The sequence below is a fragment of the Triticum aestivum genome, chromosome 4B, assembly GCF_018294505.1.
Source record: "Triticum aestivum cultivar Chinese Spring chromosome 4B, IWGSC CS RefSeq v2.1, whole genome shotgun sequence".
Taxonomy (NCBI): domain Eukaryota; kingdom Viridiplantae; phylum Streptophyta; class Magnoliopsida; order Poales; family Poaceae; genus Triticum; species Triticum aestivum.
In genome coordinates, this window is record NC_057804.1 from 92,471,916 (window position 1) to 92,491,197 (window position 19,282).

Below are 19,282 nucleotides of genomic sequence, written 5' to 3' on the forward strand. Positions count from 1 at the left end.
ACGATTAAGTCGCTGCAGTCCTCTCCTACCTCGTGCCAGTCTTCTCCCTCCCCGTCGCGCATGTTTCCCCGCTCAGGCCACCGCCACTCGCCGGAGAACCGCCCTCACCGCTCTTTGCCCGCACTCGCCGGAGAACCGCGCTCGCCGGCCACTCGCTCTGGCCACCCACACTCGCCGGAGAACCCCGCTCACCGATCTGGCTGCCCGTGCTCGCCACTCTGGCCGCTCGCAGAACCGCACCTGTCGGCCGCCCGCGCTCGCCGGAGATCCACGCTCGCCAGCCGCCTATGCACGCCATGGATGCAACTCCGCCTCGCTGACGATTGACTAGTTCCAGCAAACAAAAAATGCCCCGTTGCAGCAAAAAAAAACGTCGATGGTTTGCAGCCCCCTCTGTTGCAACTCCGGTCGCCAACAGTGGAAGCCCTCCCGCTACCAACGGTTTCCGACATGAGCGCCGTTGCAAAACCAGGAGACGGTTGTAGCAAAAAATAGGCTGCTTCCAGCAAAATTAAAATATGGTTGTAGCAAATTTTGGACTGGTCCAGCAAATCAAAAAGTGATGGTAGTAAAAAATGTGTTTGGTTCCAGCAAAAAAAGACACTTGTTCCAGCCAAAAAAATAGAAAGGGGAAAACGCATTGCATGCGCCGCGGTCACCACGGTCACCATGGTCACCATCGAGGGAGAAAAAGGCGGTTCCAGCAAACCGTGACAATGGTTCCAGCAAATTACCAGGATGGTTGCATCATTTCATCAATCTTGCGACGGTCGCTTCCAACAAACGTGGTCTCCGGTTCTGGCAAATCGCAACACCGGTTGCAACAAATCCGTTGGTTGCTGGTGGCTTTTTCCATTGCTGGTTGTACCAAAAAAATTGCATCGTCGGCGGCGGCAGCCACGACCTCCCCGTCGCCGGATGCAGCATATCCGATGGCCAATTGTAGCATGACTGGTCGGCGGTTGTAGCACAGCCGGGCGGGAAGGATCTAGGCGGGCGCCATGACCACGGCGAGAGGAGGACTAGGCGGATGTGGTGCACGGCCATGACATGGAGGAGGATTTGGGGGGTGGGGTGGGGTGGGGAGGGGGGAGGAGAGAAGGTAGGCAGTTAAAGGAGGGGGCATGGCGGATGCGCTTGCCGGAATCGAGTGGTACGCGATACACTAGCTCCACTAATTATGCCGGCGTACTGTCTCGCCGGAGAAAAAGGAGGCTGGGGCAGGGGATAAGGCACAGGGTCAGAGAAAAAAAAGAAAGGGAGGGGAAGGAAAACTAGCTTCGTGGGCCACCATGCCATGTGGCTGCCTAAATGAGAGGATAACGCTTCGTGCGTGACGCGACCGGCGCTTCATTCGACCGGTGCACCGGCTGCCAACGTTCTTCAATCTTATATGCGAACTAAAAAGATTCGAAGGGAGTACTAACAATCTTCCTTGGGTTTGGCGATTGCCACGTGTAGTTCATATATGCAATATATCTAAAAACTGAAATGCTGTAGAAGAATTCACATCCTGGCACGAGTCCTTTTATCCAAACATCAGGTTACAGGCATATGGCAATCAGACACATTAATCAGAGCGACTCATGGGAAACCCAACGCGCGAACATAGCGAGGCATCTCTCTGGTTCGAACTCTGGTGCAGTGTGTCCACCGTTCTATATTAAGAAAATATGTTAGGAGAGAGGGGCGTTGACACAAACAAACAATATTCGCGAAAAAAAGAAACAAACAAACAAAATCATTTTTAGAAATTCTGAAATGATCCCACATGTACATATAGGTATGATCATCATGGTAAATTTTCGTGAATAGTCGAGGGCTGCAAAAAAAATTCTTGGTAATCTATAATAGTAGTGAATAGTACAACTATTATAGATACACATATTGGTCTTTTCTATTTGCATCCCTCAAATAAGCATATTTATCTGTGAAATTTTACATGCATGAGAGGGAGTATATACATTGTGGAAAAAGTCGTAGAATTTTTTGGAACTTTAAAAATATGTCCTTTGCTTTTTTTTAAATAAAAAGCTCCAAGTGACGCTGCTCGTCAGTTCTGGAGCCATATTACCATTTACATGCTTATATAGTGCACAATATGTGAGGCTTTTTGGCTCTCGGGCACTATGGAGCCCGAAATTAAAAAAAAAATCAAAAAACAATTTCAAGTTTCAAAAATTCTGAAAAGGTGCCTATAGATGTATACTCTATGTGTAAAATTAGACCGTGATAAGTGTCATATGTGTGGCACGAAACAATTCCGCTCTGACTTTTTTTATGCCAAGTTTAGTTACAAGAGGATGACAACTTTAGTTGTGAAGCATCGCAACTTTCTATTTGGATGGCAAGTTTCTTTTTTTTTGGAGTTTTCTTTCGAATGGCAACTTTAGTGTAAAAAACATCAGGACGGTGTTACTTCGTGCCACACGTGTGGCACTATCATTTGGGATAAATTTTTATTATGAAATAGTTTTTTATGTGAGCTGTAAAAGAAGAAATTCATGTACGTACTTTTATAGTGAAAGTACATGCGCTAGAAATAGATGGGTTTTTTTTGTAGCTTGTTAGGTATTTCACCATGAAACTTTAGAGACAAGTGGTATACATCCATAGGTATGTGTGTACTTTCAGATATTTTTTTTAAATCTAAAAATTTAATTTTTGAATTTTTGAAATGTTGGCTCCATGGAGCTGGAGCTCCATTAGCAATTTCGGACTAGATGTACAACTCTCATGTTTTCAATTGTAGTCGAATTGGACTCTCAAAAAAGATCTATAGTACTCCCACCGTCCAAAAATAAATATCATAGACCCACATATTGGTCTTTTCTTTTTGTATCCTTTACAAGTACTTAGTGTGAATATGACCCTGTTCGGATCCACTCCGCTCCTCAAGTGCGCTCCCAGAGCGGACGGAGCAGCGCCGAACTCCACGGGCTCTGCGGAGTTAAAAGAGCGGAGTGGAACGGCCTTCAGTTCATTTTTCAAGGAGTGGCTGAAACTGGACTCCACGAACTCTGTGGAGTCAGGAATACTGGAGCGGATTTGGTGGAGTGGAGAGATTCCAAACAGGCCCTATATATATTTTTTGAAGAAGTTTTACTCCCTCCATTCTTGTGTTTTCTTATTTCAATTTTTAAGAACAGGCTCCAAAGACACAAGCTCATTTAGCAATACTGGAGTACTATACAAATGTTACCATTTACATGCTTATACAATGCATTAGATGTATAGTTTTATGTTTTCAAATGATAGTGAAATTGGGATCACAAGAAAGGAAGTCTTGAACGCTCCAATGACATATACAAAATTGGAGTATCATATTACCTTTACCGTAGCAAACGTCAGGTTGTTTGTGTATGTTATGGTGAATCTGCGGATACATTATATTTCAAATTAGCTACACTAATACAAAACAATCTATATACTAGATTAACAAGAATACAACACCAACCATGCAAATGGAACTAATTATACAACTTCTCATATATAAATTCTCACCCCGCGGACTGTCCATTTAGATGCCAAGCCCTCCACTCATCCACTACCGGGAAATTGAGTGATCTCAGCCAAGACTGTGTACCCAGAAATGGTATAACAGAATCATGGTCTCCACTGTACAACAAAGATAAATGAGGTTGTAACATGAAAACTTGGAAATTGAAGATGGAAATAAGAGCATCTTTTATTCTTTTTGTGTATCTATACTATAATACAGTTCTCCACAAGTGTGCCTGCAGTTCAGCAAAACTGTGCCTTGCACAAGTAAAATAAAATCAAACATCTATTATTAGATGTTTACCTATATACTAGTGCATGATAACCTTTTAACGTCATATATTTATTGCAAGATGTTTACCTATATACCAGTGCACGATAACCTTTTAGCGTCATATTACGATGGTACTTTACTGTGCTCTTGATCTCCAAAGAATAAGGTAGATCTCGTTCGTGGCACCTCACCCATTCATCCTTGCTCCCCTGATTAAATGGTGTATAGAGTTCAACTACAAAGGTAAAATTTTGATGCAAATACCAAGATGAAAGTTCTGTCCGAGAAGAAAATTAGTAGCTTACCTTCTTGATCCCAAGGGCTTTCCTAGTGATGTTGTTGTTAGCCCAAAAATATGATAGGTAATTAACATAGTTCTGTAGATGGGAAAAAATGAACCTGATTTGAAAACAACTTTTGATGATGCAACATCTTAATAATTGCACCTATGCTAACAACCGATAGATTTGCACAAGTGTAGTGTAGTGAGTATATGAACATATCATAGCCGATGCGCCTTCATAATTGCACCTAAATATAATCCTTAAATAGATCACTAATGGACAACAATCAACCAATGTTCATAACCGTAAACATCACTAGGCCATGGATACAGCGGACTTTGAATATTAATGCTCAACAAAGATATTCATAATCTTACACCTCGTATACAGACTAATACAAACAACTATCATTTTCTATCAGTGTCAGAAAATGTCTTATATTATGAGACAGAGGGAATACAACTTTAGTTCCTTGTAATAATTTGATATCATATACGACCAAACCGGTGGCTCATTACAAATGACCGATAGTACTCCAAAAATACAAAGTTTAATTCTCTGCAATTATACCACATACTTATCACCAGCCAACACCACGCACAAACTACCGGCCAGATGGGTCACTTATAAACTTTAATGCAACATTTGATCTAAGAATCCGTGCAAATGGAACATCGGGTAATAATCAGGTCTTCATACAATTAATAAAAAGAAGTCTTCATACAATTAATCCAGATGGACTTACCTGGCAACCCATTGGAGGACGAGGAGGTGGATGCTTAAGTACTCCTACTTCCTCCTTTAGGATCTTTCTTTCTGTACTCCCGTCGTTTGGTTTGGAAGACGCATAGACACACTTTTTGTACAAAATGTGTGGATGTGAAATTTCATTCCACAGCTGTAGTGAAACGTCAATTAGTTGGTTGGAAGGAACATATTAATGTGTCAACCAGAACCATATACTCCCTCCGTTCGAAAATACTTGTCATCAAAATGAATAAAAAGAGATGTATCTAGAACTAAAATACGTCTAGATACATCCCCTTTTATCCATTTTGATGACAAGTATTTCCGGATGGAGGGAGTAGTAAGTAATTATACAGAGTCAAACACTGGAGAATGGCATGCTCCAGACAGGGTATTTGTATCATTAATTTTCACTTAATCTATATACAAAAGAAGAGGGAGAAAGTTCAAGTGGTTATATCCTTACTTGGTTGGATCTATCCAAAGCTTGAGCGCAGAGCGAATTCTTGGGGTTGCTATAATCTTCCCCTTGGCAATGCTCCATTATCATCTAAAGATCGATCACATGCAACCACATGGAGACATAATTAACTAATCCCATATGGGCGGAAGCAGTAAACTATAGATCCATAGGTGAGTGATAAGGTGTTGGAGGCATGTCTAATTAATCACCTCATACAACTGATCTGAAATTATGCCCATTCCATGAAGATATGGCACTCTCGATCCATAATCGATGTTGTATTCACCGGTAGCCGGGTTGCCGACCAGATAGCCCTGGTCAATTTTTTTATGACAATACAAACTGTGGTCAGGTTGGGATTATGGCGCTAAAGTTGTTCCTTACATTGGAATAGAATATTTTCCTGATAAAGGGAATATATTAATATCAAGAAGGTATCAATTATACCCAGGGGTGGAGCCAGGCTAGCACCGAGCCCCGGGCCTGCTTCATTGGTACAGTGATCAACAGTGTAAAAAATGCTACAATCAACAAAGGAATGAATCCTCACGCCCCGGGCCCAGCCCCCCCCCCCCCCCCTCCCCGGCCTGGGGCCAGTCTCTGCCACTGATTACACACCCCCCCTCTTAATCAACACTATGTCAAAAAGCTAGTCAAGACATCGAGGTTGCAGATAGCCAAATTATAACATAAGGAAATGATATGGTGTAAATTTAGAGCACCTTAAGATTAATTAACGGCCTCACTGCAGCTTCAATATCTGAAAATAACATAGTAGTGTTCAAGTATGAATAAACTAATACTAGCTATCTTCCCAAAGGACCTTAAACGACTCACCGGTGCAACATACCTTCTGAGATCTTCTGTGCGAGAAATGGAACGATCTTTCCACCGGATGAGTCTCCTCCGACGTAGAAAGGATTTGGAAGGTAATCAGGATGCTCGGTGAACCACTGATTAAAAAGATAAACACAAAATTGTAACTAAGCAATCAATTTAATCCCTCAGGTAAATAGTAACAAATTTACATAAAAAATGCCATTTTCTCCCTTGGCTATTTTGCGGTGCTTACTTTACCCCATATACTGATTTGAATCACTTGACCCCTGAAAAAGAAGTTCAGGTCTTTAAAACCTCTTAACCAAAGATTGTTGCTGACGTGCTCAGGCTTGTGTGTCAATTAAGCAGGGATTAATTGTCTCAAATAATAAGTGCCACACATGTGACACGAAGCACTCCCGTCCTGAGGTTTTTTACAACTAAAGTTGTCATCCGAAAAGAAAAAACAAACCCAAAAAATAAACTGAAGCACAAAAGTTGCTATGCTTGACAACTAAGCGTCACTAAACTAGCCATAATAAACGTTCAGAGTTGCCATGTGTTTGTGACACTCGTGTGACATTTATGGGTCCTAATTATTGGCTGCCCACGTGGGATGTGAATTTGGGTTGGGAAAATAGGCCATCCATGTCAAATTAAAAGATGTCGCCTGCCAGTTTTTGATGTCCGGGTCCCAGTTGTCTGCTTCCTCGCATCTTGCCTCGAACGCCGGCGAATGTGACGACCTCGCCCTATCACACGCCGACACCATGTCCTCTTCCTCCACCCTACCATCCACAGTAGACGAATTCCCTATGCTTTTTTTCTGAATCGCGCAAACCCGTTGTCACCGTCAACCTCATGGACCGCTGCGCGAGTGCCGCAACGTGGTGAACCGTGTATGTTGGAGTTGTGTCGAATATATAGTGTACAAGGTAGGTTATAGTTGGACTCTGAGTTGTATTTGTGTTTATATAGGATGTAGAGTCGTGTCCTAGTAGCACACTTGTATCCTAGGCCTTTCATATATAGCGGGGTAGACACACGATGTAACTTATGCCAACATAATAGCACAGGCACACAAGGGGGAGGCGGCGGCGTGTGCTGGCGCCCGAGTGGCCGGTGTGCGGTATTGTGACGGTGTCACGGGGAGGAGCGCCCGTAATCAAGCCCCGGGGATGTAGCCATATCGGTGAACCTCATTAATAAATCTCGGTGTCGTGCTCGTGTGATGTCCTCGGATGATCAACGATATGCCTCGGATTTATTTTAACAAATGATATCATGAGCAAGGTTACGAGGAGGCTGTGGAAGTTGATCAGAGGAAGTATCGAGTTCGAAATGCAGCCGGTTGCGGTGTGGTTCTCGGCAAGATTGAGGAAGTGATCAGCGTAATTCTGTGTGCGCATGACAGCGCCACAGCGGCAGTGCAAGACGTGCGGCGATTGATCGTGGATCGATCGGGCGAGCGTACATACGGCTGGCGTGTCTTCCGAGCGAAATTCTCAGCGAGGTCGGATCGAGCAGGCGACTGTTATGGTGTTAGATCGAGTCGGTCTAGACGGGATCGTGGTGATCGACGAAACATGCAGACGAGGTAGCGGAATCCGAGGCGCCTGTGAGGTGGCAGCCCACGCGGGGCGCGTGGCCCTGCAAGCGGCCGATCGCGCAGGAGGCAGCGGCCCACAGGCGGCCAAATTCACTCTTTGGACCCTTTTCCTTGACTTAAGCACGATTTGACCCTATGTGCAGCCTTTTTTCGGATCTGACCCTTTTTCTACCGCCATTGTCTTTGGCGGTAGGGTAGCACATCCTACCGCCAAGGCCTTTGGCGGTAGAACTTACTTACACCGTCACGCCCGTTCGGTGTGAAAAGGACCCTACCGCCATGGTCTTTGGCGGTAGGGGCATGCATGTAACTATAATAAGGGCACGCATGCAATAAAAGGTTCATTTTTTGCAAAAAGGACCCTAGCGCCATGGGGTCCTTTCTATAAAAAATGAAAGTGACGGTGCAGGTAAGTCCTACCGTCAAAGGCCTTGGCGGTAGGGTGTGTTACCCTATCGCCATAGATAATGGCGGTAGGAAAATGGTCAGATCCGAAAAACTTTTGCATATAGGGGTCAGATCGTGCTAAACTAACGAAAAAGGGTCAAAACAGTGAATTTGGCCCCCACAGGCTGGCATGTAGCTAAAGTCACGTAGCTACGATGTTGGTAGCTGGAGACACATCGTGGAGGTTTGTTTGAAAAAAAAAGAGGACCGAGTCCTCGTATACGACGCAAGGAAACAGATCGATTTGAGCGAAAAGAAAAATCCATCAAGCGGCGTATCCATCGGGAGCACTACGTGCGTAAGGAATTGACACAAAAGGCAGCGCTAGCATCAGGAGTTGAGCACGGGAGCACATCACGTGAAGGCCAAATAATTTTGGTGACCGCTAGTAGTACGCAGAGGTTCTGCTCGTGTATTTGGGCATTGCGTTGGAAAGCTCTCATAGTTTTTTCACAGGGTCAGCTGTAGGAAGAACCAGGACATCAACGGTTCAGGTTTGAGGTGGAGAAGTTCATGAAACTGAAAACCTTGGGTTATGGTAGACAAAGGTGAAAGATTTGTTGGCACAACAGGATGCTTTTTTTTTACGAGGGAAAAGGAGTTTTATTCCATATTGAGAGAGTTACAGTCGAGAGGTAAAAGATCCTCAATACATGGTGGTCCTATATGCATCCACACAGCCGTGGTACATTCTATACGACTATAATTTGCCAAACGATCTGCAACTCTGTTTTGATCCCTATTCAACTTCTGAGGAATAAACTCCCTATGTCTCATCAACTCCTTCATTTCAGCCACAAGATGACCATAGGCAGAACGAAGAAGTCCGTTCCCTGATAGACATAACAACGCCTCACTTGAGTCAGATGATAGACACAACAGGGATGCTTGAAGGCGCTGCGGGAAGTCAATTCAGTTAAGATGGAATTATCATATGATGGATGGAAATTCGAGAAAGACGACTTGGGAGCCTCGAGCGTGTCATGTAGTCGGAGAAGTTCGGCTGGGTCCAACTAGATAGTCTGACGGATCGACGTGAGTCTGTTGGTACAGAAGACGGTGGTGGGATCGGCGACGGCGACATAGGAGCGTGATGCTGATGGTGACCGACTTCTGGGCGTGGAAACACGTGGCGCAAGCCCCGAGGGCTTATGTGGCTTCGACGAGGCTATGGCGCGGGATTGATTCAAGACGGTGCACATGAGAGCTTGAAGTCGACGGGGCGCGTGGGTGGACTGGTCATCTACGATGGAGTCATATTGAAGGTGGAGCTGGAGTCTGGAGGACTTCACTCCGTGCTGATTGAGAGGCTACGGCGTAAGTGCACAGAGTCGAAGCCTATTCAGCGGGAAAAGCGAGGGACACGTAATTCGGACTGGAGCCTAGTGGTCTGATGGAAGTGTTAAACTCGTCATCGGTCGGCGATGATCGGTGGTACTCTACAGTGGGGTTGAATGGTGTCGGTTCGTGACCCTTGAGACTCGACCGGGACAGCAGAGGCTCGACGCGGTAATAGCGGCGAGGCGTGCAGTATGCATGGGACATGGAAACAGATCAGGGCTTTGGTGGTCATACATGTGGTGAGACAACTACGAATTTGACTCGGGATGACTACAAGCAACAGTGAAATTTCTTCATGTTTCAGACAGGCGGTCAAGAAAGGAGCGGTGATGTTGAGTTCAGGTAACTCTTATGTGTGGCATCCAATATGTGAGTTGTTCACTTTCACACAGGTCAGTGATCAGTGTGTGATGACGTTGAACGGATACTCTGAAAGTTGGGAGCACAAACTACAGTAATAAGGAACTTAATTTTGCTCGAGTTGACCGTTGTCAAGAAAGGAAGAGACTACAAGTTGCAGATGGAGTCATATGAAGTCTTTGGAGTACCAGCGGTATTCATTGGATAAGCTCAAGTCCAATGTACATGGAAGTTTGACGCATGACAAATTCAAGATGGTGGAGAATATTCGCCAAGGTGGAGTTTGTTGGAGTTGTGTCGAATATATAGTGCACAAGGTAGGTTACAGTTGGACTCTGAGTTGTACTAGGAAACATGCTCGTGCGTTGCAACGGGAGAAAAAAAATATCATGACTCTATCTCAATAAGCATGGCTCAAGACCTCTAACAGATCCACCTCCTCTAATTCGACAGGACATCCAACCCTGTCCATCGCTTATCCTTTTTCTGACCTTGCAAACGGCCACCATGATGCCCACCTGATGACAATGCTTCAAATGTGGTTAATCCTAAGGCGATGGGTTCGCCACCGTATGTCGCACCAATCATTGTGCCCACGCAAGAAAATGTTCAAAACTTCAACAACTAATCTCGGCAAGCTACTCCTTGCACCTGGTCCGTACACCTCACCTCATACTTCTACTCTATTTTGTACGAGCAAACAATTATTATTATGAATCAGTGTTGACCCGGTCAAGGAGGTCGCGACACATCACCTGAGATGAAAGGCTCGTCAATTGTGAAGTGAGAGGGAAGGATGTAGAGGCCGGACGTCACACGGCTAGTTGTATGACAAGATGTGACGCGGGTGTTCCTGCTTCCCTTTGTAGGAGAGGATGTGTAATGCCACATTGACATTGACATAGTGAGCGGCAACCATGATTTGTGTGTGTATAATCCATAACAATGTATATACGTGCATCAAGTATGTGTAATGTTGCTTCTATTGGCTAGTAACGTACATCGAGGGTAGCATCAAAACGTCGAGGCTTCGCTGAAGGCACTCCTAGTTGGGCCGGCCCACGTGGGTGTCGCTGTTTTCTTTTTCTTTTTGTTTCCTTTTACGTTTTTTTCCTTTTTTTTCTTTTTTCAGATAGTTGTTCTAAAATTTAAAATATTGTTCGGAATGCCAAAGAATGTCCTCGTTTCAAAATATGTTCATAATTTCCTAAATTATTTTCATTTTATGAAATATTTCTACTTTTGAAAAAAATGTTCTTGTCTTAAAAAAATTCATGTTTTTAAAATTTGGTTTACAATTAAAAATTTGTTCAGCGTATATAATAAAATGTTCAATGTAAATTTACATATTGTTCAACGTATATATGTTCAATGTGTATCTAAAAATTGTTCACCGTATATTACGAAAATGTTCGACTTACATTTTAAATTTGTTCAATAAGTATTTAAATATTGTTCAACATATATCACAAAAAATTTCAATGTGTATTTAGTTTTTTTTTCAGAGTATATAAAAAATGCAATGTATATTTTAAGCTGTTCATCATATATAAAAAATTCACAATAATTATTTGAAATTTCAAAATTTATTCATATTTTCAATAATTGGTCACGTTTTCCACAAAATGTTTAGGTTTTAAAAGTTACTCAAATTTCTAAATTTATTCACGATTTTCTAACATTATTCAAATATTTTGAGGAAAATCGTTCACATTTTTTCCCAAGAATTGTTGAAAAAAAATAAACAGATCTATGGCTGTACATACTACTTTAAATTGTACGCTGCTATTTAGCCATACTCAGTCGCTAGATCTTCTCGCGCGCTTTTGTTTTTTGTTTTTGCCAGGGTATGGACCAGGGTGAGGAGGCGTGTTCGATTATCCCCATCCCATCCTTAGTTTTCTCACACCCAAAGAACCAGTAAGCCCACACATTTTGTTTGGCCCATAACTACAGTTGGGCACAGAACGTGAGAAGAGGAGCGACGTACGAAGAGATAGCAGAGACGCGAGTCCATGTCAGCGTTCGCAGCGATGGACGAAAAAGTATTTCAAAAAAAAATCATGTTTTCAATAGTTGTTCACATAGTCCAATAATCGTTCAGGTTTTAAAACTTATTTTAATTTTAAAATTTATTCATGATTTTCAAACATTATGCAAATATTTAAGGAAAAGCTGTACATACTACTTTAATTCTAACACTGCTTAGTTGTACGAAGTTGCTAGCTCATGGCTGGCAATGCTGCGGGTCGGAGGTGCAACTCCATCGAGCACACTTTTGTTTTAAGTGGTATTTTGTTTTTCCGTCCAAAGCACCAGCAAGCCCACACGCATCGCTTGGCCCATAATTGAGGTCAGCTAGTATTGGGCCGCAGAAGGGGCTTAGAATCTATACTGAGGAGAGAACCAACGCTGATTAATAGTTGTACGTACGAGCTTCCCTCAAAAAAAAAAGTTGTACGTACGAGCTGATCGAAGAGACGTGTTCTCATGCTTCAAGTCAGCCTTCGCTAGCGACGGACGAAAAAAAATTACAGTGGACAAAAAAAGTGGAAAAACAATCATCCTTTAATATTAGTAGAGATAGAGATAGAGAGGTAGAGATAGAGAGTAGAGAAATGTGTTTACATAGGATGTGGAGTCGTGTCCTAGTAGAACACTTTGTATCTTAGGCTTCTCATATATAACGGGGGTAGACACATGATGTAACATATGCCAACATAATAGCACAGACACGCAAGGGGGAGGCGGCGGCGTGTGCCGGCGCCCGGGTGGCCGGTGTGCGGTATTGTGACGGTGTAACGGGGGAGCGCCCGTAGTCAAGCCCCGGGGATGTAGCTACATCGGTGAACCTCGTTAACAAATTTCGGCGTCGTGCTCGTGTGATTGCTTAGCCCTCGAATGATAAACAATATGCCTCGGATTTATTCTAAAAGTGTCCTAGGCGCGGTCGGTGAACAAGGCAATTAGGCGGGGCCAATTTGGAGATTTCTCCGTCAGGCAAGCTTTTGTATAACTGAGGCCAGGATGGGAGTTTAGCACTAGATACGAACAGCTTACCGAGCCAGACCAACTTTCGGGGCAGCAATCTTGCCGGAGACGAGAAGAAACTAGGGAAGGAAAGTGGACTGTTTTCCTTAGCATACCTTGGTGAGGAACTTTTTGAGCTGCAGCGAAGAAGAGACTTCCCCAACATCATAGCCTCTGGGGTCCCGGGAGAAGGAGAACCCGGCGCCGACCGGCGAGTCCACGAACAGGACACTGGCAACTTTGGTCCATGCGTAGGGGTGGTACCGCAGCCGCGGTATGGTGCCATTGTAGGGCTCTCCGATTAATTTCAACGGACCTAGAAATGCAGTTGACTTCACTCAATCAATCGATACTCACTCCAATAGAAGGGAACAGCAATCAGGCAGCTAGATCTAGAAGTGCCAGCCAAGACAGAAATAGTAAAGTCGGCCAGTGTCGCCGTACGGGAATCACTGACCTATCTCGAAGAGCAACGCGCTCAGGACGCTGCAGCGGTCGCCACCGGTGATCCAGACGATGACCGGGTCGCTCCGTGAGTCGCCCTCCGACTCGATGAAGTAGTAGAACAGCTCCGAGCCGTTCTGCTCGTCCACGGTCACGTACCTGCCATGGACGAGGAGCTTGTAAACGAGTGCACTGGCAGCGCAGGAGTGTCCAAGAACGTGCGTGCCTGACCGAGGAAAAGTTGCAGCCGCATGTTGCCCGGAATTGTAGCATTTTTGACCGAGGAATACGTACCCGGTCTCAAGCCGGAACGGGAGGGGGCCATCGAAGCCTGGAAGGCTGGCGACGAGCGTTGGAGCCGCCTCGGCGGCGAGGAAGCGGCAGCGGCGTGGCAGAGCGGAGAAGAAGCAGAGGAGGAAGATGAGCCGCAGGGGCCGAGGCACTTGCGCCTCCATGGTTTTCCGACGAAAACTTGCTCCCTGGCTGTTCGTACTTGCCCACTTCCATCGGCTGCTCCACCTGACCTCTAGCCGCTGACATTTTGTTTTTTTATTATTGAAGTCTGGCAGCAGATCCACATCACGGATCAGATAAAGACATTGTACACCGCGTGCTTCGTCAGAGAGAAACGGAAATAAAAAAACAGACTACAAAAGTCCTCACCCTTCGTGGGTCTTTTCCAGTGTTTTCCGGTACTGGAGACAGAGAGCACACCGTAGTACGCCTCGGCGCCCTGACACGCGGAAACGACACACACCCGGGGCAACAGCACGTGTCGTCTTCTTCTCGAGTATACAACCCTCAAAGCGGCGACGCCTGGCTTGTTCCGCCGTGGAGCAGGGCATGGTCCATGGTGTGTGTCAGGACTCAGGACAAAGGATCCTTCACGATGAGTGGAGTGAAATGCAACCGCATCACATTTGTTGTGAAAAGAAAAGATCCGGACCATGGACGAGGAGCTTGTAAACGAGTGGACCTGCAACGTAGGAGTGTCCAAGAACGTACGTGCTTGACACACGTACCCGGTCTCAAGCCGGAAGGGGAGGGGGCCATCGAAGCCTGGGAGGCTGGCGACGAGCGTCGAAGTAGCATCGGCGGCGAGGAAGTGACAGTGACGTGGCAGAGCGGATAAGAAGCAGAGGAGGAAGATGAGCCGCAGGGGGAGGGCCATCTCCATGAGGGGCCGAGACACTTGCGCCTCCATGGTTTCCCGATGAAACCTTGCTCCCCTGGCTGTTCGGACCTCCATCGGTTGCTCCACCTGATCGCTAGCCCCTGACTTTCTTTTAATAGTCAATAAAGTCTGGCAGCGGATCTACATCACGGATCATATGCAGACGTTGTGCACCGCGTGGCAAAGAAAAAGACCTCGTGGGTCTTTTCCAGTGCTTTCCAGTGGAGACGGACAGGACTTTTTTTACTGTTTTGACATATGATCAAAACTTTAGCATAATTTGACCTTAATTTAAAAAAAAATCGGATCTGACCATTTAGAGACGTCAGCAAGCATGGCAGTCTTGGTTAGATGAAAGACGCCATACTCTGTGGCGTATAGCCCTGGCCCGCGGTCCTTTGCATTTGCATGTATCCATACACAGCTCGCTCCCAAGCGGCTGCTAGTCCTTCATACTCTACATGCTTGCACACGCATACATGTGTAATACTCCCTTCGTTTTTAAATATAAGTTTTTCAGATATTTTAAATGGACTACAACATATGAATATATGTAAATATATTTTAGAGTGTAGATTCATTCGTTTTGTTCCAATATGTAGTCACATGTTGAAATTTTTAAAAAAACTTATATTTAGAAACGAAGGGGTACTATGCCTCCATATACGCGCGCCCGCCTAGCTCTTTTCTGGTTCTAGCTTAGCCTAGCACAGTACTAGCGTGTGAGGCCGGCCGGAATCGATCCATCAACCTAAGCCTCGTTTAATGTCGTCCCGCTGGTGCGCTTCACCATAAGCTGTGAGAGAGTGCATATCGTCCAGCCGGGCTCCCCAAAGATCTGGTCATAAAATTGTGACCAACGACATCCTTTATATCGGTCGTCCGGGCTGACCGACCCGCTTAGTAGCTTAAATCTGGATGGACATGACATAAGAAAGATCCGGACGAGTCGGATCCGACACACCCTAACCATTCAATCCCGTATATATTCGTCTCCATCCGTAATAAAACGCATCCAGCTCCATCAAGTCCATGTTTGAATTTCATATAAACACGCCGGATTTCGTATAGACATTGACAGATTTCATTACAGATACATCAAAATGATACTAGACGGGCTTTGGAGTATAATTAATACCTAATCTAAATGATCGCCGGCGTCCGGTCCCGTGGCAGGCCATCAGCTCCAAGAGCCCGTCTCCAGTTCGGCCTCGGCACTCTCCAGCTCCGCCTCCGTAACCTCCACCTCCGGAGCCCCAGGAACAGAAATTGTCCGCCTCCACGTCACCGTCAAGCGACTAATCGGCCGAACATGCTCAACCTACCAAGCTTGACGTCGGCGGGAGGGGAGGAGCGGTGGACTTCCTGGGACACGAGAGGCAGCGATCTACCATGCACTACTCTTCCTCCTTGCCGGCGGCGCCCGCGGACATGTCGGCTTCTTCGTGGTCGTGGCGCCGGGGCGCGGCCTCCTCATCGTCGGTGTTGACGAACGATGCCTCGTTGCCTCGTCGTTGCATTCCTTGCCAGCGGCGGCCACCTCCGCACCCGCTGTCGGTATCGCCAGCGGGCGAGGCGAACCTCTCAGGCGGAGTGGTAGGATTCGAGCAGCGCCTCCTGCTTCGCCAGGTCCGCGCCCATCGGCAACTTGCTCCTCCGCCCGCAGATGCTCCTGAAGGAGCTTGTCGTTGTAGTTGGTGTCAGCATGTGCCTTCCGAAACTGGTCCTTCCACTCCTCCCACACCACGCCATATAATGGGCACGAGCCTCTCCAATGGTCATGGTGCAATGCACCGGTGAGGATGGAGCGGAGGAGGAGGGTGCCGGGGAGGAAGAAGAGGATGGCGCCAGCTCGTCGTCGGAGGCGTCCTACGGTTACCTGCCGGCTTGCCAGTTGGCAGCAATGGTGGCCATGGCCTTCTTCTGCTCCGATGTCAGCCTGTCCCAAAGAGCTTTGGCTGCGGAGAGATCCATGGCGGGGAGTGGTGAAGAGAGGGATGACTGTGGCTATGGCTGGGGCACTGGGGCAGCGGTTTATATAGCACCGGTGGGTGGCAGAAGGACGGACGAGTGGCATCGGAGGAGATGCCTCGGCAATCGTGTGCAATCAATATGGGCGATAGAAAGACGGACGGGCGGCTGTCGTGTCATTTGAATGAGCAACAATCGCCTGCACGGGGAAGTGGTGCGGGCAGCGCTCTCTCGAACAGCGCACCACTTCATTGCCGGTGCCAAGTAGCGGTCGCGCCCGCTCTGGTCGGGCATGAATGCGAGCGATGACGCTCTGGAGCGGCGCTGACAGAAAACGCGCGGGAGAGGGAGGGATTTTTGTGGGCCTGGACGATCAGAAGTGGGCTTGGGATCGATCTGAATTCTCCAAATTTCCCCACTTTTGTCTTCAGTTTGTGGGAGAAATTACGTCCGGATCATCCTACAGACCGATACAAGTCGGCATTGGGTGGCTTCCGTGGTCCAGACCATGCGGTTGAGACGGTTGCGGGAGATTTACGGTGCGCATTAGAGCCCTTATAATGTGCGTCAGCGGCAAGTCCAACCAACGCAACAAATTTTGGTGTAGTGCACACTAGCCCACCCATGGACGATGAGACGCCGCGTTCTTTACCTCCCTCTTTTATTCAATCATCATCAAATCAATCACTCAAACTATCTCGGCCGGCCAGTTGCGCCGCTGGTTCCCTATCTCTCTGTCGGCCGCTCCGGCGGCAGGAGGGAGGGGGAACCTCGGGTCTATCCGCTAGGTGGGTGTGTGGTAGGGCTAGGGTTGAGGGTGACGATGCTGAGGCCGTTGCGGTGGTGTCGCGTCGGAATAAGTTTCTCCGGGCTCCGTTCGCGGTCAGGCAAGGCTTTTGCCTTCGTCTAGGAGCCAGCGGGGTGGGGGATCCGTGGATCTCGTCGAGGTCGCGGGGTATGGTGGCTGGAGGTCCATCGGCACTGGCCGTTTGGGTCCTCAGATGGGTGATGGATGCAGGGAGACGAAGACGCTTCTTCTTCCTTGTTGGTATGATTTGCTGCTGTTGTTCTTCTCCTTCCTCTGCGTTGATGCTGGAGAGAGATCCTGTTTTGCCCGGGTAGATGGCCCGGTCGCGGTGCTGAACCGGTCGGATGACTCGAGTTCTCTTCCTTCCGGAAGGGACATTTTTCGCGGTACTTAAAGCCAAAGATGGCGACGGCTGTTGCAGGTGTGTTGAATTGATGTCCATGCCCTCTCAGCGCTGGTGTCAAGAAAGGAGGAAGCAGCATGGCGGCAATTGTACCGTGGTCGAAGATGATGACCTGCTTGCGCTTGGTTGCAGATCCTTCTGCTGCAGGGGTCTTCTCTCAAGATTCAGGGATGATGTCACAGGGCTCCAGAGATCTTATTGTGATATGGTTGGCTTAGGATATCCTAGGTGTTTATGGTCCTTTGTGTTTGCGTTTCAGTGTGGTTTGTACTGTTTCATGATTTGAATAAAAAAATTCTCAAAAAAAAAAAAGAAAACTATCTCGGCCGAGTTGTGCACCCGTGCTATTCTTTCCGTGCGCATGTATGCTGGAGACCTCGGAGCAGACGCCGCAGACTATGACGTCTCCCTTCTAATCAAGACGCCATGATTGTTGGCGTTTCGATATGGGTCATATGTGAAAAAAGTTTCAAACTAAGGTCATATGGTGCTAAAGTTTTGATAGTGGGTCAAAACGGTAAAAAAGTCCTGGCCTATGGGTACAGAGGGCAATCAAAAAGTCAAATAGGGGGAGATAGAGTATACTCCCTCATTTTTTTTTAGTTTGCATATAAGATTTGATCAAAATCAAACTTTGTAAAATTTGACTAGCTTTGTAGAAAAAGATATCAACATCCACACTATGAAATCAAGAATATTAGATGCATTATAAAATTAATTTTCATAGCATATAACCTTAGTATTGTAGATGTTAATATATTTTTTATAAAGTTAGTCAAAGTTTATAAAGTTTGACTTTGACTAAATTTTATATACGGACTAAAAAGAAACGAAGGAAGTACATGTCCCTGACCACTAGCCCATTAAAAAACACGGCCAGCCATTACAAACACATGTGCCGGCCTATGGGCACAGCGCTGCACTGTGTATACACTCTGTTCTACTTAAAAAAACATATAGACTATTTGCGCCTATGTATAACATCGGCACATCCAGCTGCTACGTAGACACTGAAATTAAAATTAGGAAATTTGATCGGTACGCCGGTGATAGACAAAAAATGATACATGTATAGTTTTAAGAAAATATTGGTACAATTGCTTAGTACTCTCTGTAACCTTTTATTAGACATTTTTAGAGTCCATGACAGTGTCAAAAAATATTATACTAAGTTATAGAGGTTTTACCTAGATAAAAAAATGAAGCACAACTGCTATCTTAGCCCCAATTAATTTTTCACTTTACGAAAAATCCATTTTTTCCTATAAACATACACATACATAAGATGTAGTCAAAAATACATGCTCGAGGTCAGCCCAGTGTGTGGGCCCATGATGTTTAAAAGTGCATGCATGGGTGTCATGCCGATATGAGCATGTATACATATCGGTAGGTTTCCCAAAGAAACAAAACTGCTAGGCGTCAACCGACTAATTTTGAGGAAAATCAGTCGGCTCAACAGTCGTCCAATCTAACACAGTTAGTGTGGATCACAACGCAGCTCGGGTTGACCCGTTGTCCCCTGTAGCGCTGCAGCCTTGGTCACTCGTCGCCAGCACACCTCATCCTCCGTCTCGTGTAGCCACGCCGGCCACGAACCATCGCCG

At 46.1% G+C, this 19,282-nt stretch overlaps 1 protein-coding gene across 2 annotated transcripts; it reads right to left on the reverse strand.

The window, feature by feature from the left end:
* Positions 1-1,403: 1,403 nt before the first annotated feature.
* LOC123091220 (serine carboxypeptidase-like 19) lies at positions 1,404-14,556 on the reverse strand. 2 transcript variants are annotated; one of them, XM_044512652.1, is made up of 14 exons: positions 13,983-14,556; positions 13,614-13,881; positions 13,333-13,478; positions 12,992-13,191; positions 6,120-6,222; positions 5,992-6,029; positions 5,479-5,583; positions 5,273-5,356; positions 4,805-4,957; positions 4,081-4,152; positions 3,863-3,984; positions 3,505-3,618; positions 3,331-3,376; positions 1,404-1,658 (listed from the first exon to the last, which is right to left on the reverse strand). In XM_044512652.1, the coding sequence occupies exons 1-14, from the start codon at positions 14,521-14,523 to the stop codon at positions 1,575-1,577; spliced, it is 2,076 nt and encodes a 691-aa protein (XP_044368587.1). In that variant the 5' UTR covers positions 14,524-14,556; the 3' UTR covers positions 1,404-1,574. The 2 variants fall into 2 exon arrangements, with proteins under 2 accessions (XP_044368587.1, XP_044368588.1); XM_044512653.1 differs by lacking the exon at positions 1,404-1,658 and adding an exon at positions 2,394-2,942.
* Positions 14,557-19,282: the final 4,726 nt, after the last annotated feature.